Raw genomic sequence first — 25909 nt, forward strand, 5'->3', positions numbered from 1 at the left:
ACTTTAATTGCAGGTAGACTTTGACCGGACTCCTACAGGAGCCTGATCTCACCAGCTACAGAGAGACTTCGTCCGAACTCCCACGGGAGCCGGACTCCGCCCACAACTTCGACCGCAAGCAGACTCCGCCCGGACTCCTACGGGAGCCGGGCTCCGTCCCCAACCTCAACCGTAAGGAAGACTCCGCTCGGACTCCTACGGGAACCGGGCTCCGCCACCAACTTCAACTGCAAGGAAGACTCCGCCCGGACTCCTACGGGAGCCGGGCTCTATCCCCAACTTCAATTGCTGGTAAGCTCCGTCCGGACTCCTACGGGAGCCGGACTTCGCCTCTGACTTTAATTGCAGGTAGACTTTGACCGAACTCCTACGGGAGCCTGATCTCACCAGCTACAGAGAGACTTCGTCCAAACTTCCACGGGAGCCGGACTCCGCCCACAACTCCAACCGCAAGCAGACTCCGCCCGGACTCCTACGGGAGCCGGGCTCCGTCCCCAACCTCAACCGCAAGGAAGACTCCGTCCGGACTCCTACGGGAATCGGGCTCCGCCACCAACTTCAACCGCAAGGAAGACTCCGCCCGAACTCCTACGGGAGTCGGGCTCTATCCCCAACTTCAATTGCTGGTAAGCTCCGTCCGGACTCCTACGGGAGCCGGACTTCGCCTCTGACTTTAATTGCAGGTAGACTTTGACCGGACTCCTACGGGAGCCTGATCTCACCAGCTACAGAGAGACTTCGTCCGAACTCCCACGGGAGCCGGACTCCGCCCACAACTCCGACCGCAAGCAGACTCCGCCCGGACTCCTACGGGAGCCGGGCTCCGTCCCTAACCTCAACCGCAAGGAAGACTCCGCCCGGACTCTTACGGGAACCGTGCTCCACCACCAACTTCAACTGCAAGGAAGACTCCGTCCGGACTCCTACGGGCGTCGGGCTCCATCCCCAACTTTAACTGCTGCTACAAGGAGACTTCGTCCGAACTCCCACGAGAGCCGGACTCCACCTTCTACCCCGACTGCGGGAAGGCCTCGTCTGAGCTCCTACAGGTGTCGGACCTCGCTTCCGACTCTGACCGAACTTCGACTGACAAGTCTGGACCCCCTGGTAGGCCACACTAACAGATAACACCGCTCCACTCCCTGCGGCGGACCCTACGCAACTCCATTACTTCCCGGCAGACCGCTATGATGCCCACGATCCTGCTCCACTTCCTGCGATGGATACCGCACGATTCTTCCATCCTCTGGCAAGTCGCGACAACGGACGCCGCTCCACTCCCTGCGGCAGACTCCACGTGGCGCGCTTCGGTGATAGCCACAGGTCTACTCCACTACTCCTCGCAACAAACTCCGCTTGACCCTGGGCAGCCCTCCCCACTCCCTGACGGGTCACGATAACGGACGCCGCTCCATTCCCCACAACTGATTCCACGTGGCGAGCTACGGCGATAGCCACGATTCCGCTGCACTACCCTTCGCAATAAATTCCTCCTGACTATGGGCGGCCCACTACCGAACGGTTACGAACGTCGCTATCAGTCTGTTGCACCCTCCGTCTATAAAAAGGGGGACCTCAGATACGTTATTCTCTAAGCTCTCATTTTTACCTAGAAACTCTGCTAAAATTTTCGTTCGAGCACTCCATTCTTGTTGAGGCAGAGAACTGACTTGAGCGTCGGAGGGTCTTGCCGGAGCAACCCCACCTCCGGTTTAGACTTCTTTTGCAGGTTCCGGCGGTGACCGCGACTCCCTCGACTCCAGCTTCTCCGACGCAGGCAGATTTTTGCACCAACAATATATATATATGTATATATATATATGTATACATATATATATATACATATATGTATACATATATGTATACATATATGTATACATGTATACATATATGTATACATATATGTATACATGTATACATATATGTATACATATATGTATACATATGTATATATGCACACACACATACATACATATGTTCGAGTAGGTTCATAAGTTTTCGAGTCGAATATTCTATTATCCGAGTTTGATTCAAAAAATTATTTAAGTTATTCGAGCTTGATAATAACTGAGTCGGATCAAGTTTGAGTAACTTGCGAGCAACTCGACTCGTTTGTGTCACTAATGTTCTTCTTTATATCATGACCCTATGCTATATAAGAGTTGCTGTTTTATGATATTTTGGGGCTTTTTAAGTGATGGGATAAGTTTAGCTGGGGGCTAACACAAGCTCAACATATCATCTACGGATCTTAGAGATAGTTAGGGTGCTAATCGGTAATGCAAGTACATGGCTTCCAAGACTGCATTTGATAAGGGGATGAGTGCAGATTATCCTCCAAGAGGGTGATTTTTCTGCCAAATGCTCACAAATGGCCTGGAATAACCTTATCCAGATAAGTTCAAAGAGTGGACTTATTCAGATAATTCTATTGCACCAAATTAGTGGAACAGAATTATTCTATGGAAGAGAATAATTTTATCCTTATGATAAAATCCAAATAATCATGAATATCTATGTACTCACTTATATCTTTACTTATCCCTCCTATCATATATCCAAAAAAAAAAAGGGATATCCTATCCCATCAACAGTGCAGCAAAAATTATGCATTCTGTTTTTTTTTTTAATAAGACAAGGACTCATACAACATGAGTATAAATACAACTAAAATGATCAAAAAAAAAAGTATCCTTAAAAGGTAGAGAAAAAATAGAAATATTAGTCCAAATAATCTCTCTTAAGTGCTGGACAATATACTTAGCTATCCAATTCATAGTATTGTTCGTCTGATGATGATAAACATATCAGATATCCATAAAGATGTGTCCTCTTACAATCCTCCGGATGTCATGGATGAATGGATACTAAGCAGATCCATGGCTCTGCATCCAACCCACCACAGTGGCAAATCCCTCTCAAAAAAATTATTCCCATTATCCATTTCCTTGCATATTAAAACTAGTGCACTGGGTGACTCGCACACCAAGATTCGCAGAGAACCTATAATGCTAGTAGATGTATGGTCACACGCAGGACCTGAGTTTGTATAACACCATGAAAGGGTGCCTTGTCTGGAAGTCTGTAACACTCTCTGTTGGAAAGCATATCTCCATCCGGGGGTAGAGGTTTCCCGTTGGCTGTCGCTGTTATCCCAAGTATTCTAGACCATGCTACAGAACCGGATCGTTCCTTGGTAGATCGCCATGGACTCCCAAAAGACTGTTGAGATGGTCCATGGCGACGTTACATTACTTGGGCTATGCGTCTAATCCTATTCGTTCTCTCGTCTTCTCTCTCTCATTGCATCAACTTGACGCCATCAAGTCTCCACAGGAAAAATCTAGAAAAAGGGATGTCTGACCAGATCCCCACCACCGTTGGATGGAAGATTCTGCATGCTGGAAAGTGGAAATAGTGAAAGTAAAAGCCAGACTGTAGGTACCACGAAATGGACGCCCACCCACAAAAGCGAAGTTGTTGGTAGGGACAGTAATAGATTCACATTTTACGGTGGCCGAATCATTGGATGAAGCCATGTTTAGGAAACGATTAGTGCTTGAATTATCTGAAGGTTGATGTCTTACAACCTAGGATATTCGATCTACTACTTTTTGATTGAAGGTTAATTACTTTGATGTAAGCTGTTGGTCAAACTCAAGCAGGTATCAAATCTTCCACAGCTTAAGAAAGCTTTTAGATATGGCAGAACTGTTCCGTCAACTTAGAACAAGTTTTAGAAGCAAGAACTGTTCATCAAACTCGGTTTAACAGCATGATACTGCATTGCATCAGGCATTACGGGTTCTCTTATTGTGTCCATTAAAAATATAGAGGATAACAAAACTATAGTTTGAACCCTTTTTTTTATTGATGGAGTATAATTTGAATGTGTTGACCATTTTGTACTTCTAACGTGCAATTAATAGAAATTCATGATGGTGGTGCAGGCTTGATTCATGAACTTCCGTAGTGTACGTATAATTATTTATATGCTGATACTTCTATACTTATTTAGAGGCAGGTACCTAGATCTCATGTGTCTCATAAACTTGATGGTGAGGAGTGAGAAACTGCAAGTATCCTCAACATCAAAATAACTATATTGATCTCAGTGTCAAAGACCTAAGTAATTTTTATCTCGTTCAACAGTATGATGTAAATAAGAAGCGACTACTTGCAATCGAGGTATATAATGTACAAGCCAGATAGACATGTATCAGCTTTGATTATTGACATGTGGTAGTGCAGAAGCTCACAATACCATCCACATTTTCCTCTGGAAATTTAGGCGACACTTGGTGATTGATGGCTATAGCTCTTGCAACTATGTGCAAGCTGGTGCAGTGAGGCTTCGGCCAACAAAATCTCCTTTACGATTAACCAGCAGAATACTGATTACGCGCAGTCCCCCACTCAGAAACAACCTCCCCGGAAGAAAACTTAGTGCCTTGAAGTCGTACATAGGCACGGACATACTGTTCTCCTTTCGGCCAGGTGGGACAACAAATTTCCAGCCTAGGTCTGGCCTCACCAACCCTGCTTGCGTTGCAACAGTGAAAGCAGTGAAAGTAAAGAAGAAAAAAAAAAAAAAAAGCATCCCCTTTTACCCTTCCTATATAAGTTGACTATATCAGCCATGAGCCTTCCCAATCTGCCTCCCCACCTCTCTCTCTCTCTCTAATGGACATGACACCACCTTGTTCCATAGCTTGCAACGCAAACAAAAACAATGAATCACCCTCACAACACCAAATGACACAATACCATGATTCCAGCCAGCTCGTCTCAAGTTGCACATCCTCTCCTCCCAACCAAGCCAACCAACTCCCACCCCACTCCCTCCACCAATGCATAACCACCCTCAATGGCCACTCCTCCTACATCTCAGCCCTCACTATCCACAAAAACTCCCTCTACAGCGGCTCCTCCGATCAAAACATCAGACTATGGACCTCCATCCCGTCTGACCCACCCTCCCACCAAATTACTCCTTCAAGCTTCATCGTCGCCACCACTACAAGTCCTGTAAAATCCTTGGTAATCTCCGGCGGCAATCTATTTAGCTCCCATCAAGACCATAAGATCCGGGTATGGCAGATTAACCGCAAAGAGAACCACCAGTACCGTTACAAGCTCCGGGCAGTCTTGCCAACACCCAAAGACCGCTTCCTGAGCCTCCTCTTGCCCGAGAACTACGTTCAAGTCCGGCGACACAAGAGATGCACCTGGGTGCACCACGTCGACGCCATCTCCGGCCTTGCTCTCTCTCACGATGGATCCCTCCTCTACTCCGTGTCATGGGACCGCACCCTCAAAGTCTGGCGCACGTCGGACTTCAGGTGCATGGAGTCGGTCGCCGGTGCCCATCATGATGCGATCAATGCGATAGCCGTGTCGCCGGATGGCTACGTCTACACCGGCTCGGCCGACACCACCATCAAGGTATGGCAGCGGCGCCCCGAGGACAGGAAGCATTCGCTGGTGACTGCATTGAAGCGGCATCAGTCGGCGGTGAACGCGCTAGCTTTGACCGCCGACGGATCTGTTTTGTACTCAGGGGCATGTGATCGGTCGGTCGTGGTTTGGGAAGGAGGCGGCGGGCTCATGGCGGCGACCGGTGCACTCGGAGGGCACACCAAGGCGATCTTGAGCTTGGCGGCGACGGCGGACTTGGTGTGCAGTGGATCGGCGGATGGAACAGTGAGGGTGTGGAGGAGAGGAGGGGATAAGCGGTACTCATGTTTGGTTGCGTTGGAAGGGCACGGAGGACCCATCAAAAGCCTGGCAATGGTGGGGTTTGATAGCCATATTGAGGGCTGTTGTGGGAGCGGTGGTTCATATCTGGTTGTTAGTGGGGGTATGGACTGTGATATAAAGGTGTGGAAGCTTTTGGTCCCTAACAAGCTGGTGTTCAACTTTGAGTTGTAAATTGGGGTGGGAAAATCTTGCCATGAACTGGAGCCAGTTTGGACTTATCAGTTAAAGAGAGTCCAGATGGTGGCTTGTCTGTAGGTTTAATTTATTAGCTGGAAAGCAGTTCTACCTGCTTACCATATATTCCTCTATGCTTGAAACTATCTGAAGCGGCTCGACCCCACTGTACCCCTGCCAATCTGTGCAGACTTCTTTCTTCGACCTGGTGAATTCCTTGGCAAAAGCCAAAGGCTGGATAGTCTCGAAAAGTTAGTCTTCCATTACAAACTCTGTTATATCTAAACTAAAATGGAGGGGAGAATTTTAGAGAAAGATCTTTAATTAATTTCTTCTACTTTGATAGTAAGCAATTTTGATTTATCCCTCCAGAAGCCATTTCCCACAAAACATGAGGCATGGCATCCTGTCACCAATTTACAGGAATGAGACAGGAAGGTGATCACGAACCTTCCTGCTTCTTCCGTGATGAATGAAACAAGAAGAGCTGCTATCAAATTACAGGTTGTTGGGATATACCGACCCCTATATGCCGATTTATCTTCGGAACGAACCGACCGACGTCCGACTCTACCCACCAAACGGACAAACGACTCCGACAATGATTGCCGACAATATCCGACCAAAGATATGCCGATCAAACAGATCCATACTGTTTCCAATCGGCCGAATGACCGAACTCATATCACCGACTCACCGTCGAAGGTGGCAGCCGACGTCCGACTTCCACAAGGCACCAAATCAGCCGACGGTATTTTCGAGTCATCATCCGACGTCCCGACAGCCGAATACCGATATATAGTCGGCCAGCCCGTCCAAACGCCGTACAACCGCTATGGGCTGTTGTCCTGTCAAAGACGTGCTGTGCGACCGCCTTGGGACCTTGTCCTGCCAAGGACATGGATTAATTCCAATGACTTGACAATCCACCATGATTTGACAGTCCTCGACGATTTGACAACTCCCCAGTTGTCTGCACCATTAATGGCGAGACCATACCGCATTCTACTATAAAACGGGGTAAGGTAACAGTTTTGGTAAGCTTTCTCAAACTCTCTCAAGTTTTCTCAAGCTGAGCCCCTGGTTCTTTCCACTATTGCCTAGTCTCCTCTCTGATTTGACCGTCGGAGGGTCTCCGCCAGAGGCATCTCTGATCAATGAGGACTTTCCTTGCAGATGTGCGTTCCCGATGATCAGGCAACGAGGGGATTGGCCGCAACAGATTTTGGCGCGCTAGGTAGGGGTTCGACGGAGGTAAGATAGCGAGCTCCACAGAGCTTGAAAAATCTCTCGAGATGATAAAAATCAGGGCTCAACGATCGAGAGCTACCAGATCGGCGAGACACTCTTTCCGCTGGGAAGAGGCCCCTCCTTTACTCTCCATAGCGGAACCCAGCTCTCCGCACCCGGTGGTGACCATGGAGGCACAGTCGCGGTGATCGAGCGGCAAATGACCATTCTGATGTCGCGGTCAAAAACCTCCAACAACAACTGACCCAGTTGCCGCAATCGCCGGCGGAACAACCGACGGCGCATCCTATGCCATCCAGAAGCAGCCGCCGACGCCCGCATCAACTTCTATCTCCTCCTCAAGAGCAGCCATCTCAGCACTCCCACCGAGAAGGGGGGAGGCGGCCATAGCGTGACATCCACCGGTCTCAGCGTCCCTCTCCTTCCCAGCTGGAGCGAGCGAGGAAGGAGAAACGGCCGCAGACGCCGTCCGCCTCACTCTCAAATTTGTCGGAAGGTTCGACCCCTTGGGTTTCTCAACATCGACGGTTGGACGACTACGAACATAAGTTTGAAAAAATCGACCATCGGCTTATCCAGCTCCAGGCGGATGGTTAGAAGTCTTCAAACGACGTCGACTTTCGGACTATCCAATCTCTCTCCCGATTTATCCTCGACAAACCGATCTCTAGTCGGTTCAAGATACCTCATGTGGAGCTTTATGACGGCTCCACTGATCTAGTTGACCATCTGGAGAGCTACAAGGCTCTCATGACAATTCAAAGGGCAACTGATGCCCTCCTCTGCATCGACTTCCCCACCAGCCTTCGTAAAGCTGTCAGGACCTGATACTCCGACCTCCGCTCAGGAGGTATCCACTCTTTCGGACAGCTCGAGCATTCTTTCGTGGTCCATTTCAGTACCAGCCGGAAGCCGCCACGAACCTCGGACAGTCTTTTTCTCTTAAGCAAGGAGAAAATGAGACACTCCGACACTTTGTGGCCCGATTCAACGCGGTCACACTTGAGGTCCGAGACCTCAACTAAGACATGGCTATCTCGACCATGAAGAGGGGGCTAAGGGGATCCCGATTCACATATTTCTTGGACAAGACCCTCCCCTGGACGTACGCCGAATTGCTGGAGTGCGCGTACAAATACATGCGCGCGGATGAAGGAGCTTCTGACCGGCGCCTGACCGAGGGCACGGGCCAGAAGGAGAAGCGAAAGAAAAATTGAGCTCCTGCTGAACCCAGTAGGCCCCCGATCGATAAACAGATCTCGCCTTGACGATGGAGCCCGAGATCGTCCCGACGTCGGAGTCCGAGACCGACGCATCGCAGGTATGAATCCTACACCCCTCTCTCTGCTCCTCGTGCGCAGATCCTGATGGAGATCGAAGGAGCGGAATATCTGCGACGACCCCCGCCTCTGAAGGCAAAGGGCCTCGACCGGAGAAAAAATATTGCTGATTCCATCGGGGCCATAATCACAACACCGAGCAATGCATCCAACTCAAGGATGAAATAGAAGCCCTCATATAATGAAGGAATCTCGAAAAGTGTCGAAGGGACCCACCGACTCGACCCCTTCCCGACCGACGTCCCGACTTGGGCCCAACATCTCGTTGGAAACCTACGGTCCGATCGTCGACGACATATCGGACTCTTATGAGAACCATTCTATCTACACTAATGGAAGGCCAGCGCTGACAATGAAACCTCTCTAAGTTGAAGCCGCGCTCCTTCCACAATCGACTCTCAATCAACGTGGCTGGCTAACTTGCCGACTTAGCTTCGACTAAGAAGGGCAAAATGCCAAGACGATCGCGGTCACACTCATGATATACCGACTTGGTCACGATCGGTCGAAGGATATTCGGCTTGCCACCGTTTATCATACGTCCCGACGTGCATGCCCGACCAAGGGCTGGACAATGGATATTCGACTTATCATCATTATCCTATCCGAATACGTCGGACACTACTCGACTATCAGATTCTACGGAATGATCGTGTCGACAAGCTACGTTCGAAAATTGGCCGACACCCGATCCGACATGTACGCCCGACCAAGGGCCGGACAATAGATATTCGACTTGTCATCGTTATCCTATCAGAATACGTCGGACACTACTCGACTATCAGATTCTACGGGATGATCGTGTCAACAAGCTACGTTCGGAGATTGGTCGACACCCAACTCGACGTGCCCGCCCGACCAAGGGTCGGACAATGGATATTTAGCTTGTCATCGTTATCCTATCCGAATACGTCGGACACTACTAGACTATCAGATTCTACAGGATGATCGTGTCGATAAGCTATGTTCGGAGATTGGCCAACACCCGATCCGACGTGCACATCCGATCAAGGATCAGACAACGGATATTTTACTTGTCATCGTTATCCTATCTGAATACGTCGAACATTACTCGACTATCAGATTCTACGGAATGATCGTGTCGACAAGCTATGTTCGGAGATTGGCCGACACCCGACCCGACGTGCATGCCCGACCAAGGGCTAGACAATGGATATTCGACTTGTCATCGTTATCCTATCCGAATACGTCGGACACTACTCGACTATCAGATTCTACGAAATGATCGTGTCGACAAGCTACGTTCGGGGATTGGCCGACACCCGACCTGACGTGCATGCCCGACTAAGGTTCGAGCGACGGACGCTCGACCTACAGTCGGGACGACTCTCGACCATCGAATTTTATGCAACCTGTACGATAGTCAGGACACCGGCCTGCGATCGGGGCTTGCTCTGCCCTTGGCGTGGCACATGCCACTGATTACATTGATCAACTACACTGGATCCTACTAAACATCCTAACGAGGTATGTCGGAGCTACGACCTATACACTCGGGGATATCTCGGCGAGACATACAATTTGAACCGCATGCAAGGAAAAATTTGAAAAGTCTTCGATTTCATTTAGTTGAAGTTAGATTTATAAAATTGGGCCAAAGTCCGATTACAAGTATCAAAGACGAAACAAAAACAAAATGAAAACAATGGAGCAGATACTCTGACTATTCATCGGAATCGATTTCCTACACTGGAAGGAGTTCAAGAGCGATCGGTGTACCCACTCGGGTCAGAGTGGGACCGGAGGTTGGAGCCGCCTCACCTTCGGTAGCTCGTTCCACCAGCCCAGGGATGGCCTCCTCCGCAGCCATCGGATCCTCCGATATTGGGTCGGCCTCCTCCTGTGCGGCTTGATCCTCCGACCCCAGAGGGACGACGCTGCTCAGGTCGAGCTCCGGGTGCAGACTCTGAATTGCATCCCGGACGTCCTCGTACCCCACTCGATAGGAGGCGAAGCCGCTCTCGAGAAGCTCCTCCCGGTACTCGTCCGAGCCGCGAAAGTCCTCCACCACCCGGCTCAGCACCTCTTTAGCCGACTCCGCCTCCGCCTTCGCTATGTCGGCGTCGGCTTGGGCAGAGGACAGGTTCTCCTCGGCCTTAGCCAGATTCTCCAGGCTAACCCGAAGTTGTTCGTGCTCGGCCTCGAGCTCACCGATGCAGCCGTCCCGCTCACGCCGCAGCTGATAAACAGAACGGGTCTTGCGATGGACTTGCTCGCGGGCCGACTGAAGTTCGGCCTTCGAGGCAGTCAGGCCGTCGGTGAGTCGGGAAATCTCCTCCTCGAGCCTGGCCTCGTGGTCGGCCGACAGCTTCAGCTGTTCCACCAGCGTCGCCTTCTCGACTTTGGCGGTTTCGGCCCTATCCTTCCAGACTGCTCGGACGTCGCCGAACCTTCGATACCCAGCCTCCAACTCGGATATGTTGTAGATCAGCTGCAAGTAAAGGACCGGTCGTCAGAAAAATAAAATGATGAAAAATCATTCCTTTCGTCCGAGGTCGTCACCCATGTGGTAACGCGGGCCAACACGACACCGGACTCAGGAGTGGGGGGGCAACTGTTGGGATATACCAGCTGACCCCTATATACCGACTTATCCTTGGAACGATCCGATCGACGTCCGACTCTACCCACCGGATGGACAGACGACTCCAACAATGACTGCCGACAATATCCGGCCAAAGGTATGCCAGCCAAACAGGTCCATACTGTTTCCAATCAGCCGAATGGCCGAACCCATATCACTGACTCACTGTCGGGGGTGGCAGCTGACGTCCGACTTCCACAAGGCACCAGATCAGTCAACGGTGTTTTCGAGTCATCATCCGATGTCCCGACAGTCGAATACCGATATATAGTCAGCCAGCCCGTCCAAACGCCGTACAACCGCTATGGGCTGTTGTCCTATCAAGGACGTGCTGTGCAACCGTCCTGGGGCCTTGTCCTACAAAGGACATGGATTAATTCCAATAACTTGACAATCCACGATGATTTGACAGCCTCTGGTGATTTGACAACTCTCCAGTTGTCTGCATCATTAATGGCGGGACCATACCTTATTCTACTATAAAATAGGGTAAGGCAACAGTTTTGGTAAGCTTTTTCAAGCTTTCTCAAGCTCTCTTAAGCTTTCTCAAACTGAGTCTCTGGTTCTTTCTACTGTTGTCTAGTCTCTCCTCTGACTTGACCGTTAGAGGATCTCCGTCAGAGGCATCTCTGGTCAGTGAGGACTTTTTTTGTAAGTGTGTTTCCGGTGATCAGACGATGAGAAAATTGACTGCAACACAAGTGAACTAATCTGAACCCTAATATTGATTGTGGTATTGTTTGACATTATAGATCTTTGACTCCGAACATCATGGGTTTCTTATGGGACCCAAAGTAACATTTTCTCTGTCTCAGTGACGTATCCTGGTCCATTTGGAGGACAAGAAGGTTTGAGGCTGTGAAGCTCCGAATCAAATAAAACTATCATAGAATCCAATGCGATGTACGATATATAATTATTTTTTTAAATAATAAATTTAAATAAATATATAATTATTTTTTCCAATCATTAATCAAAAATACATACGTACATACATGCCTAGCATACACAATTACATAAACCCCACACATATTTTTATGTAATAAATATATTATTTTAAAATAATATTTTTATTTATAATATTTTATTCTTATACAATATATAAATAGAGAGAGAGAGTTTTGCAACAGTACTTTTTTATAATATTTTATTATAAAATATAGTTAAGATATTATATAATATTATTTTTATATATTATATTTTATTTTAAAAAATATTTTTTTCTTTTCTCCTTTCTTCCCTACAGCTCCATCGCCTCTCTCTCTGCTCGCAAAACAATTGAAAAAAAATCATTATATAATGAATTCTTCATCAGGGGCTAAATGGCAAAACAACCCCAAACCAAATCAAACCAACTCAATGTGGTCTGATCAAATCAATTATTAATGGACTGATAGATTAATGGATCTAAATTTTTAAAATCCAAAAATTCGAATCCATCCCTTTTTAAAGTAAATGGGTCAACTAGATTTTGAGTTTCGAGTGTGAACCCAAAAATCCAAATCCATTAGACCCTTCTCCTCTTCCCTTCTTTCTTTCCCGATCACCACCCATAACCCCCCATGGCCACCATCAAACTCTCGATTAACCTCCATCGGTGGGTCATCGGGCCTTCCTAACCACCGACGGCCTTCTTCCGACTGTTGGCATCTCGACGACTGTCGGTCTTGAGAGATCAGTTGAAGAAGGCCGTCCAAAATGTCGTTTCACTCCACCGCATCTCAGCTGGCAGCTGTCGGAAATATGCAATCGATGGAACACCGCTCTCTTACCGAGGCTCTCAACTGATTTTTCGGTGGATATGTTTGTGATCTATCAATCGTTAGGAGATCGGTTGAGGAAGATGTTAAACTGTGGCTCCTTCTCCCAAACATACGATCGACGACCATCGAAAAAAATCTGAATCAGCGGACCACCACCATCTGTCCAAGGCTCCGGCATATATTCTTCGACGATCAAGAGGGAAGACCATCAATTTACCTAGATTCGACGGATCCTTCCTCTCATCTTTTTTATTTTTTATTTTTTTATTATTCAGGATGGGATGGTTGCTGGAGGGGAAGCTCGCCATCGGCGAGCCTTGGGTGACTGTCGGATGCAGGTTGGAGGTCTTCATCTGTGAATTCTTCCCCCTCGCCGACGACATCCTCGACCTCCATGACCGCTTCATCCTCCCCAATTCGAACCTCCAAATTTTCTTTCCCTCTCCATGCGGTTTTTTTGGACATGTGGCACCCAAAAGGCCCAACCATATGTCAAACGAAGGCTAATCACCGCAGTTGCTCCATTTTAATATATATATATATATATATATATATATATATATATATATATATATATATATATATATATATATTTGTGTGTGTGTGCGTGATTCTGGCTTATGCAATAAGTTAGTAAAAGAAAATTAGTTTTGAAGTCCATCCAACCTCGAGTGTGATCAAATTTAGATTTGAGCGTATTCTTTGTATGGTTGGAAGATTTTTGTTTCTCGAATCCATAAGCTATTGTTTTCTAAAATCTAAGCCCATACCTCGCATAATTACTCAAGATCTTTTCAACGAATAACTAATATGAGACTAAATATGTGTTCGCATGGATCCTTGTATACTCTCTCCATTTAAACTATAGTGTCCTCGTCAAGCTAAGGTTCCAAATCCATGCATCTATTCATAAACACCACAATAGATCCGTAATCAGCTCTAATGAATCTATGCTACAGTATTTCCTAGTCCATATAGGGATGTACAATTAAATACACGCTCATATGAGTCCTCACATATTCTCTCTATTTAAACTTTGGTGCCCTCACCATGCTCAGGATCTAAATCCATGCATCTATTCATAAATGCTACGATCGACCCATAGTCAACTCCAATGAACCTATGTTGCAGTATTCCTTAGTCCACATAAGTTATGTGTTAGGTCGGCTCTGATATCATTTATAACAATCCAAGAACTCATCCAAAAAGACTAACTGAAAGGTATTTTTTTGATTCTTTGGTCATATATAAGTACCAAAGATATTTCTAATGAATACGGACTAAATACACGTCCGTACGAATCCTTACACTTTGTCTGATTTTGAAAAAAAAATGATATTATTAACTATCAAAAGATATAAGGTACGAGAAGAAGGGTGGAGAAGGAGAGTAAAGCAAGACTTTGGGGGTAGCTGGCCATCCTAACAAAGCCATGACTATACATTTTCCATGTTCTTTTCTTTCTTTTCTTCATGGTGTGCAGGGCTTTAGCTTTTTAGTACACAAGATGAATGCGATCAAGAGATCTTTTAAATAAAAAAATTTACTCTATATTTCATTTAAGAAAATTTGGACCATTCGGACCATTCTTATCATCATCATTATCGTTACCAAAAAAATGCTCAATTTTGAATTTTTTCTAGACTTTTTTTCATATCTCTACTGGATACAAACTATACATGTATACATACATGGATGTGCATACACACATATATATACAATATATATATATACATATGTTCAAAAACATATATATACATATATATATATACATGCATATTCATACATACATACATACACACACCATTGCAAGAAAGGCTTACTTTTGAAATTTCTAGACATTTTTTCCATGGCTTTAACAGATACAAACTATATATACATATGTGTATATAGTCATCGATATATCATGTAGATTTAGATCCGTAAGAAGTGATAATTATCTTATAAAGACTCATTTTTGCTCAAGTAAATCCTCCTGAATGTAAAACTTTTAGATTGTGTTTGATAGCTAGTTATCTATCCAGATTGCTGATAATTTAAAGTTGGTCCATTGGATTATTGTGTTTGGTATACTTTTTAGATGGTAATTTAGATTATCTTGACAATCTAGATTATCTCCTATGAGGCAATCTAGATTATCTTGGAAAGGAGTGGCTATCCATATTACCACTTCTTTAGTAATGTTATAATAAAAATTTTGAATAAAATTACTCCTCAAAAAAATCACACAAAGTCCATTGTCTAACCCTCCCCCTCTCCTCCACCCCCCTCCGCGTGCACCCCCTATATGCGACTCCTCTATCTCCCTCTGCCTACCCATAGCTCCTCCACCCTCATCCCTCCGTGGCTGCTCTGCGCTCATCCCCACCACCCTCATGGTTCCGCATGCATCCGCCTCTCCCCACCCCACTTCAATGTCCATGGTTTCCCACACCTCACTTTTTCACGCCATCACCACATCCATACCACTCCTATTATTTCTTATCAGAAAAAAAGAAGAGCACAAAGATAAAATTATTGGGGCATTTTGAAATTTTGATTTCACATTATCGGTAATCTAATTATCATATCAAATATATCAATTAATATTTATAATAATTTTACTGTAATATTACCTTAATGTATCAAATACAATAATTAATATTATTAATAATTTAAAATAATAATTGATTTTAAAAATAATTCATATTATCTTTCAAATTTACCTGACGATGTACCAAATGCAACCTTAAAGCTGTCTTTAACTATTTTACATAAAACCCCAGACTATATAAATATTACATATCAATTTCTGTTACAATGACTTGACCTGAGAATTTTAAATAAAATTTCTTATAAAATAATAATATCATATAAAAATTTCGAATGCCAGCTTGCAAGCTTTATGCTAATCATTGTCAAAACTACTCCGAGTTATAAATAACTGATCAAAAACCAAGACTTATATAATCAAATGGTTAGAGTATCAATCTCAAAAGTATGATGTCTGCTCTCCTATAAGTTTGGCATTACAGGGCATGTACCCCGGTCCTCCAATCTTAAATGCATCCCAGTGATCTTGTCTCCCATTACAAAATCTCTCTCCTTTTGTCTCCTCTCGTTAGCTCCACTTCTGTCTAAGATGTATCAATTGGAGGAATATAAATATTACATATTGATGAACAAAATCACATATCAAAATTAACAACATCAATTTTCCACAGATGTTATTTGTAAAATGCTACTAGTTGCACACTGCCATGTTAAGCTACTTTACATAAAATCTCCAAGATATATAAATATTAATAACGGTTTCTGCCAATGATGAAATGTTTCACATAAAACTCTCTATCAAATAATAATACTGTATACAAATCTCTATTATCATATTGGCAAAAAATCTCTACTATTAGCCTATAAGCTTATATTAATGATTACCAAAATATTTCAATTAGAAATAATCGACCAAAACTCAAAAATTATGCAACTGACATCAATCAGTCTTCCCTACATTTGGTGCCGTAGGATTCGCGTAGCCTCTCCACCAATCTTGACCAACTTCATTCCTGGTTATAAAACTCCCCCACCCCCGGTCTCCTCTTCTTCAGCTCTACTCGGATGCTCCTGAGACTGGCACTAAGAAATGCCTTCGTTATAACTAGCTTGGCACCATAGACGGTGTAAACAATTTGGTGTGGAACATATTATTTTATATAATTAATTCATATAATTATTATTTTTTAATATATATTTAATATTTATAATTTTATATTTTTATTTATATAATAAAAATATTTTTATTTTTTAAAAAAAATATGACATTCTATGGTATATTATGATTTTCTACATTCAGGATGTCATATATGACTCAAAAAATTATGACATCCTGTGTCAAATTATGATTTTTTGCATACAGAATATTATAATATGATTCAAGATGTCATAATATAGGAGTATTTTTATTCAACCACTTCGCAATGCACATTTAATGCTTACAGTTCTATTTTATCATTTAAAAATTTTGAATGACGAAAATATTCATACTCTTTGAAAAAAAATTATGATATCGTGTGGCATATTATAACATCCTGTGTCAAAATTATGACTTTCTATAAATAGGATATTATAATATGGACATAAGATGTCATAATTTTTTTTAAAAAATAGGAGTATTTTTGTCATTCAAAATTTTTAAATAAAAAAGAAAAACTACAGGTATTAAATATATGTTGGAAAGAAATGGCTATATAGACCAATCACATAAAATGGTGCGCTCGACATCGGATTTTTTACACTACTTGTGGTGCACAAAGAATTTTCCAAAGTTATAAACTCCTATGGTCCTTGATATGCCGATGGGCTACGATGTACGTTAAGTCGGCCATTAGGGTCTATCCGATAGCTCAAGCCCAAAAGGCAGTTGCATAGTAGAGCATGCAAACCAGCTGTGGTGCATTATCTCATCCAGTCATACTCATCATATAACTAGCATATTCATATTCATATTTATCTTATATGATAAATATAAGTATAAATATAGATATTATTTAAATATAAAAAATTATATTATATTCATTTTAAATGGATGAGGATATAATTTGGATATCAAAAATATGAATATTATTATAGATATAAATTAGATAATTAAATTTTATAACTATAGAATTAAAAATATTATTAAAAAAATAATAAAATAATTTAATAATATATTTATATAATTATATATTTTTTTAAAATTATAGATAGATTCTGATATTTGGATATAGATCGGATAGTCGTCTATCCATATCTATATTTATTTTATTTTAATAAATATAAATATAAATAAAAATATTAATTTAATTTTTAAATTTTTATTTATATTTAAATTAATTTAAATTTTAAAATAAATTATATGAACATTATCCATATCATTTTTATTTCCATATAACTGCATAAAATTTGGACCGCCTTGATTACTTAACATGATGCCCATTTTAGACTCTTCGCTCGTCATCTTCGACATGGACCGGTTGATGCGGGTCCCTTTCCTTCGCTCTCCGCCTCACCCACAACCGGATTACAGCGGGCAAGAGATAAAGAATTGGTGGGAAACAGCGCCGGGTCTCCAAATCAAAGCCCATGTCGCTTCGGGAGTGCGACCCGCTTTAATACTTTCAGCCTCATCTAAGTTTTTTTATTTTTTTTTCTATATAAACGTATCCAAATAATCTATCGGAGGAAGAAGAAAGGCGGGCGGCGGGCGAAGGGCATAACCATGTCTTCCTCCTCCCTTTCCTTTATCCTCCTTCTATGCTATCTGTTTCTCCTCCTCCTCCTATCCTCCTCTGTCCCCGCGAGGGGTCGTCTCCTCCGCCTTCGCAAGCCCGATCCGGCCGATGCCGCCGCCACCGCCCGCTGGCTGGTCTCCCGTAACTCCTGGGGCGTTCTCAGGTCCCTTTCCTTCCTTCGACCCTTCCATTTAGAAACCATTTTGATGGATTGATGTGAAATATTTGATTGCTCCTTGTGGATGATATCTTCTTTATGACAAACTAATTAGAATTTCGGTCTCACTTGGAACATACATGGGTTTTAGGTGATCTGCACTTTGCCATATTCATCTCTTAGCCTTGTGCTTATTGATTCAATAAAATTTTTGTTTTGGTTTAGTGTTGAATGGGAGATGGATGAAGAATTGCATTTTCTGCAATACTCATAGCGTTACATGGTCCTGTGATATATTTGTTCTTGATTTTTCATAGTGAAAAGCTTGAAGGGTTGAGGACTCAGCATTCAGTGGAATTAGATTTATTTAAAGATACAGTAACAGAGAAGAAGTGTAATGTCTTAAAGCATCCATTTCTGTACTAATGGTTGATGACTCTTTAATCTACTGCTTGTTACAAACTCTTATATCAATTGATCAAACAAAAATCTCGACCCAAGGGTAGAAATTTCAAGTTCCATAATTTTTTGTCATCTAATTGACTTTTGTAGTGGAGATAAACTATCCTCTGTACTGCACTTTCGCATGATATGGAAAACTACAGAATATCTTTGTTCTTCAGTGCATCCAAAACAGACATTTTGCAATTCATGTTTTTTGCCATTTTCAAGTCTCTGGATGCGATTTCTCCCTCAAAAAAAAAAAAAAAAGAAAAAAGAGAGGGTCTGTGAATGCAATTCTAAATTGATTTTGCATGCCCGCACACACATTTAAAAAAAAAAAAAAAAAAAACTGATTTATTTTTTACTTTTGCTGCAGCACCATCTCAAGTGATTTGGAGGGAGCTCCATTTGGGTAATCTGTCCACTCTCCTAAAGAAAAGCAATGATTTGATGGACTGGAATAAGTACTGACAATTGGATCTGCTAAATTCTATGTTTATCTGATAAGCAACTGGTGTATTATCCTTGCAGAAATGTTGTTTCATTCAGTGATGGACCACCTGGTGATGGCCGTGGCATCCCATACTTCTACTTGACAACACTAGATCCAACAGCAAGGGATGCACTGAAGGATGAAAGGTCATCTTTGACACTCAGTGAGTTTCCACTCGGAACTTGTGGTGAGACTGATCCTGAGAATCCCACTTGTGCGAAACTTACACTCACAGGGAAGGTACGTAAAGAAAAGTCGTCAATCATGAGAGTTTTTCGCTTTTGGTAAACTGTTCCACCAGTTGCCTTGCCACTATCTATTTGTAGTATTTATTGTCTAGTGTATAGTCATGTCCATTTTTTAGTACAATTTTTTATTTCTGTAATTCATCCAGATTCTGTTGCTGACTGCTTTGTATCAGTGGTAAATGGCATTCAGTATCTACCTTTGGATCTTTGAGAACTTTATGTTTCTATGTTTCTAGATTGCCTTAACATAGTGAGGAAGTAAATGGAATAATTCATGCTCATATAGTCAATATAGATCTTTTAAAATCAGATGCTAGTTGTTGTGACTTTATGTACCAGTCTTTTGTGCACACTGCTTGCCTTTTCTCCGAGCATGGTATGGAATGCCAGTGAGAGAAGATTTTGCTAAGTTTGGTAGTTGGTATTTTTAGGGTTGAGGAGACTGCACTGGATGCAGAAGATAAAAAATGGTCTTGTGATAATAGATGAGGCCCGGGAAACAAGTGTATCAATTAGTTACTAGTGCTTGAAAAAGAATATATGGATAAAGAAATTGGTTATAAGCCTCTATTTTCCACCGGTACTAGGGGCACCATTGGCTTTGAGATAATACATCGTAGAACAATTTTCCCCACTGTGGTATAGTGGTCAAAGTTTTAGATCTTCCTCTGAGGTTTTGGTTCGGATGAAGGGCAGACAGAGAGAATTGATGGACTTCTTAAGTACCATAGGTTGGTAAAAAGATTGAACAGGTGGATTTGGTTCTTCAAGGGGTTTGAAGCAGCGCTATAGATTTTTGAGTAGTTATTCCTATTCCATGAACTTCTTCTAGACAGTGCTGTCTTGGGGAATGAAAAGTTATAAGCTGCCAATTTGCAATCATGAAATAATATTTGGTCTGTTCGGGCCAACATGTGTTTTGCTTTTCTTGGTAGCACAGAGGAATTTACATGTTCTGAAGAACCAGATTCAAGTGATAGTTGTAAAATATTTTACTACAATGAACTTAATCTTGTCAATTCGAAAGGATTTGATTGGAAAAGAAGTATATTGTGACTCAAAGATATCTGATGAGGGGTTTTGATAATTTGGCTGCTAGAAACATGTCCATTTAGCTGTTATTCATATGTCACAGTTCAGACACGCACATTTCATTGGAGCCGCATGGCGGACATTGTTAGCATTCATGGGCCCAAGAGCAAGTTTTCATAGTTTGGAAATTTAGGCTTCACAAGATTTCTATCTGTGCCTCTATAAATGTACGGTTACTATAGCTATTAGGCAACTCCAAACCATTGTGACAAAACACTTCAAACCATATCTCATGTTCATTGTTTTGCAATATGAAATGACAAATCATGTTTCATGATCATAGATTGCAATGTGATATGACAAACCAGCACCATTACAATTCGAAGTTTTGAGCTTTGTTGGTTATGAACTGAATATCCAGGTTAGCCACACACTTAGAGCTGGAGGACTGAGCCATTTTTCCTATGGAATTTGGAGATTGGTTCACCAGGATGATGTTCAGGGCCATTGTTGTTCATTGGGTGAAAATAAAGGGAATGCCAACGGTAAAACAGTAATTGCTAGCATACTTGCTAGTGGATGACGTGACTGCTACTTCAGGAGAAAAACTTCTCCCTTTTCCTTGCAACATATGTATGGCAGATGAGCATTTGATTGTTCCCCATCAAGTAATGCCTGCTATCCTCATCATTGGAGTCATCACAAACTGAATCACATGCTGCACTTGTCTGCTATCAATCTTTCATACACCAGACTAAATGGAGCATCATACGATCGGGCCAGGGTCTAAATACTTGGTTTACTTGTAGCGTAGAAATGAACTTAGATGACATTCTGTGACATATATATGATTGAACATGAATGCACAAACTCTATCATGGTCTAGTTGTGCAAAATGAGCTTTATCTAAACTGCTTCCATGCACGATATTTGTTTCTGTTTCTTTTTTTCTTTTTTTTTTTTGTTGACTTTTAGAGAGAACCAATTCTTAAGTATAACCTTACAAACTGAGCTTCCACAAAAATTTGGTATTTGTTCTCTTAGTATGATATAAAATAATTACTTTTAATTAACTTTAATGTGACAGCTGAAGCTTGTTGATAGCCAGTCCATGGAAGCAGAATTTGCTCAACTCGCACTGTTTTCTAAGCATGCAGAAATGAAGGGTAAGCATGTAAAGTTCAGCCAATTTTCCTTTTAAATCATTTCAAAATGTTACAGATTCATCTTGAACTTTCTTAACCATATTTTTGCTATTGGTGCATGTAGATTGGCCAGAAGATCACAACTTCCAAATATTTAAACTGGATATTGAGGATATATTTTTGATTGACTGGTTCGGTGGTCGCAAACCTTTATCTCCAGCTCAGTATTTTGACCCTGGAAAGTGAGTAAAGAAATAATCTGTAATGTATTATCAATCTGGTATGTGCAAAAATAAGTCATGAAAACAAAAAACTGATGTTTGAGTAAAGGGTGACACATGGTTTACATGTAGTTACTATCTAGCTAACGCATTTTGTTTGCACTTTGGTCTCTTTTCTCACAGGAAACAACCTCTTCTTGAATCCCAGGCATGAAAGCCCACCTCATATTCATGTCTTCAGGTTCCTGAAGCTAGTCCACCTTAAGGTACATGATGTTAAATCTCATGCTGTCTTCTTTTAAGCTCAATTCGTGGGTTTCTACTCGTATAGATGCTTGTTTGTGGTTCTCATAAATAAACCTCAGTGTTGATGTTGGTCGACTTGTCATTGGAGTGGAGGCATAGAAGAACAGTATTTGGAAATAAATCTTATTCTTCACATGGCTGCCGATAGAAGAAACTTTACTTTGTTTCAGTTTTGTCATTAATGCCATATATCATGATGTCTTTGTGTTCAAGTTGCTCAGATCACTTGGGACTATGCAAGGGAACACCATATTTTTTGAATTGGAAGAACTTCACTGGGACTCGACTGGTTGCAAAACATTGTCCCACCCCTTTTTTTTGGGTAAAGAGAAGAGTGGCTGTTCTTTAAGGAGTTTGGCTATAGTTTGTTAGTTTAGCTTAAATTCACAAGACCTAAGAGCATGATGGACGGAATGTCTTATGTGCTATAGGCATTGGTTGAAACAATGACTCCTAAAACCACCCTTAGTGCATATATGATCAAAACCATTATAAAACAAATTGATTCAGAACACGGTAAACTATATGAAGGAAGCCACCAACTTGCCCTTCGGTGAAGATGAGCAGCAAAATTCAGAATGACCGGATTGTGAAAATTATGCAATGTCTCATGCATAGAAGGCCTCTATCACCATCATCCAGGTTAAAGTATTTTTTTCACTATTGGCTGAAAGGGCCTCTTTATGCTTGTACAAGAGATCCACTGATTGAAAGAGGAATCCTCCATCTTCCTTGAGATTTGAGGAAGGGCTAACATCTGTTTTTTAGCCACAAAAATATAACGACATGTACGGATATGTATAAACAAAAGGCAGTTAAGTATAAAATATAACTCTTTAATGTATAAACTTAATGAATAGGTTGAATATTAAAATAGGAATAAGAATGTTTAGATGTAATAGCAGTGCTGAGAGTGGGGTTCTTACAAATTAAAGCCCTCCCAAAAGAAAGATGATGCAACATGAAGGTAATAAATAACTCATCATTCAAGCATAAAAAATTGTTTATTCAAAGTGGAGACGATCTGGAAAGGTGTAGAATAAGGCTGCAAAGATCTGGACATGGCTGATGAGTTGAAATAATCCCTTCTGGCATGTCAATAACATAAAAACACTCATCATTGTCCCTTATATAATAGATGCGGTTCCTTTTGACAGCCAGCTCACCTGCAGATTATGGTGCAGCAAACTGCGATCCACCTAAGAAGAACACGTGTTCACCAATGTGATCTGCCTCCCCCAAGGTTTACTTGGAGAAGTCTTATCTTGTAAAGGGCAATGTCGCTTATCACTTTAATATCCCTACGGAGAAGCAGGACTTGCAGAGATCTCCCTGTAAGATTCTAGTGTGTAAGATTGAGAATGAAATTGCACCACCGGCCGTTCAATTGGCTTCGTTTCTGTAATTTGGAACCTGGGGTTTGGATCAAAGTCCATAAGGGCATGCTTGTGTGCCCCTAGACAGACATAAAGCTTGCCTTTGTGGGTAACAATATTATAGATATTGATATTCTTAGAACTGTATCTGTGCCTGACCCCCTTGCTATCTCCAAGGTGGCACAACAAAAGAACGCCACTTTCCAGAAGACTATGCACTCGTGTGTTTAGGCAAGCAAATTCTACTATAGATTGATTAGTTGGGACTAGCACCAATGTTCATATCTTACTGATGCCTCTAGTCTTCATCCTAATTTTGCCTTCTTATTGAAAGCTGATGCTAGAAAGATTTTTTACTTTAAACCACATTGATGTTTCTTTGCTATATCTGTTTTCCTTTTCTCTATGTTATCAAAAAATGAAAAAAGAGACTGTGCATTAGGATCAGTTGGTTGCCATGAGAGAATGTACATTTAATGATCTGCCGGACCCCATTTATTAGACGGTGGATCGTTACATCAGTGGCAGGGTTCCATAAAAAAGAGTGATGTGAAGTTGCATTCATCAGCAACAAATCAACCATCCTTTTTTTCTTTTTTCCGTAGGCCGCCCAAACATTCATCCTGCTGCGTCCTGGGATCCTTGTCTATCCTACACACGCTTTTAATATGGCATCTGTCCGATATCCAGCAAAATTGTAAGTATATATTCAGATCTGAATCTGAATCCGATTGGATACAAAAACTCCTATCGAATTTGATCCGAAGCAGATACGCAAATATCTGACCTGTTTTTAGCTCTAATATTGATTCTAGCATGCTATAAGCAGATCTTTATCGAATAACTTTTCTCTCCAGCGAGGAACAATGTCATTTCATGTTTTGCATAAATAATCAAAACACACTTGGAGAAGCATCCCCTTGCCAGAGTAAATTTAAAGGGCAGGAGCAAGGGAACTTAACAATACAGGAGCTCATATCTGAACTAGCGTTTGTCCTTTGTCTTTAAACTTCTGCTGAACTTGTTGCATGCTATCAGAAGACGTTTATTTATCTATCTGCACTTGTCATTTCTCTTATGAACTCGGCAAGCAACCGTGCAGTATTATCTCCCTACGAATGTCATTATCTGAGTGGGTTCGCTCTTCACATGCACTATTATAGTATGTTTTAAGATGCCTGCATATAATTGTGGGTTCGCCTATCATCGAGTATTTCCTTTTATTTTCTTTATCTGCAAATTGATCTACATAGTTGTATTTTGTTATGGTATAATACTAAAATTTGGCGAAGTAGCCACATTCTTTAATGTGGAATCTTTTGGTTTTAAAGATTTCTACAATATTTATGGCCTATTTGGATGATTGGGCTAAAAATTTTATGGGATTTATAGGTTGAGCTGGTACAACCAGCAAAATTATGGGATTATAACTATCCAGAAATAGCGGTGATGTAAACCAGCCCGAATTCCATGAGGAATAGGAAAAAAACCTCAGCTCAAAGTAATTAAGCATTTTCTCTCAGCTGCAGGACTCAAAGCGAGTCTTTCAAATGACCATCAAGTCTTAACAGCTCTGTAAAACTGATTGTTACATTTCTCCCTCAATGTTGATTCTGAAAAGTGACCATACAACTCAAACAGACGTCAGACCTGCTGGTATTTCTGCTTCTTAAGTAGCTAACAAAACTTATATTCCGCAAGTTTAGCGAGCACGACCTACCCTGCAGGCCCAATGTCTTCAAGACCATTTGGACAGTCTACGTTGCAACAATTGCAAATAAAAATTGCACAACAAAGCTTGGTCCCGAGTCAGTCGGTTAACTCTCACCAGCAGTCAGTGCGCAGTCCTCCTGAAGCTGTCCACTGGTGGAAGCAACCGAGCTTTGATGCAAGCAATGAACTTGAACCAAAATAACGGCTCGATGCCATCTACATTTATGAACTTGAAACAAATTAACGGCATCAGACATTGCTGTAGGAATCTGTCCGGCACAAGTCTATAATATGTACAAAGATGAAAGGTACATCTTTTTTGACAGTTCGATTAAAACTACATCGATGAAATCACAGGCAAAATAACATTCTCTGCCAAGATGAAATGGGCTACAAAATTGTATGGAATCATGCTGCTATAAAACCTGTGAAGCCACTCTTGCAGTTGCAATACGTACATGATATGCTATGTATGCTTTCCTTCTCTGGGAATTTTGGTCGGTGATCCTCAAATTTTATAATAAACTAGGGCCCTATCTAAAAGGGTTTAACGGTGGGTATTATTCGAATTTCTTAACGCTATACAGAAATATTCATGATCTGTCTGGTGCATGGTTGATGTTGGACAAGAC

General features: G+C 42.1%; 2 protein-coding genes across 7 annotated transcripts; both read left to right on the forward strand.

The window, feature by feature from the left end:
* Positions 1 to 4104: 4104 nt before the first annotated feature.
* Positions 4105 to 6128, forward strand: LOC105039386 (protein JINGUBANG-like). Its single transcript, XM_073250868.1, has one exon. The coding sequence runs from the start codon at positions 4684 to 4686 to the stop codon at positions 5929 to 5931; it is 1248 nt and encodes a 415-aa protein (XP_073106969.1). The 5' UTR covers positions 4105 to 4683; the 3' UTR covers positions 5932 to 6128.
* An 11899-nt stretch (positions 6129 to 18027) lies between these two features.
* On the forward strand, positions 18028 to 24916 carry LOC105039145 (uncharacterized). 6 transcript variants are annotated; one of them, XR_012134922.1, is made up of 8 exons: positions 18028 to 18305; positions 19120 to 19155; positions 19275 to 19476; positions 21604 to 21682; positions 21786 to 21903; positions 22066 to 22148; positions 24170 to 24261; positions 24422 to 24916. XR_012134922.1 is itself a non-coding variant. In XM_010915164.2 (6 exons), the coding sequence occupies exons 1-6, from the start codon at positions 18130 to 18132 to the stop codon at positions 22094 to 22096; spliced, it is 642 nt and encodes a 213-aa protein (XP_010913466.1). In that variant the 5' UTR covers positions 18030 to 18129; the 3' UTR covers positions 22097 to 22321. The 6 variants fall into 6 exon arrangements, 1 of the variants encoding a protein (XP_010913466.1); XR_012134921.1 differs by having other exon boundaries at positions 24170 to 24916; XR_830844.2 differs by lacking the exons at positions 24170 to 24261; positions 24422 to 24916 and adding an exon at positions 23346 to 23706.
* Positions 24917 to 25909: the final 993 nt, after the last annotated feature.

This window comes from Elaeis guineensis, chromosome 1 (assembly GCF_000442705.2).
Source record: "Elaeis guineensis isolate ETL-2024a chromosome 1, EG11, whole genome shotgun sequence".
NCBI lineage: Eukaryota > Viridiplantae > Streptophyta > Magnoliopsida > Arecales > Arecaceae > Elaeis > Elaeis guineensis.

What these genes read in the sequence shown, in the direction of transcription:
- LOC105039386 (XM_073250868.1), top strand. Translation starts at nt 4,684, where the DNA reads ATGGACATGACACCACCTTGTTCCATAGCTTGCAACGCAAACAAAAAC.
- LOC105039145 (XM_010915164.2), top strand. Translation starts at nt 18,130, where the DNA reads ATGTCTTCCTCCTCCCTTTCCTTTATCCTCCTTCTATGCTATCTGTTT. An exon ending in TTGGAGGGAGCTCCATTTGG is followed by an intron (nt 19,156 to 19,274) that starts GTAATCTGTCCA and finishes TTATCCTTGCAG; the next exon opens with AAATGTTGTTTCATTCAGTG. An exon ending in AACTTACACTCACAGGGAAG is followed by an intron (nt 19,477 to 21,603) that starts GTACGTAAAGAA and finishes TTAATGTGACAG; the next exon opens with CTGAAGCTTGTTGATAGCCA.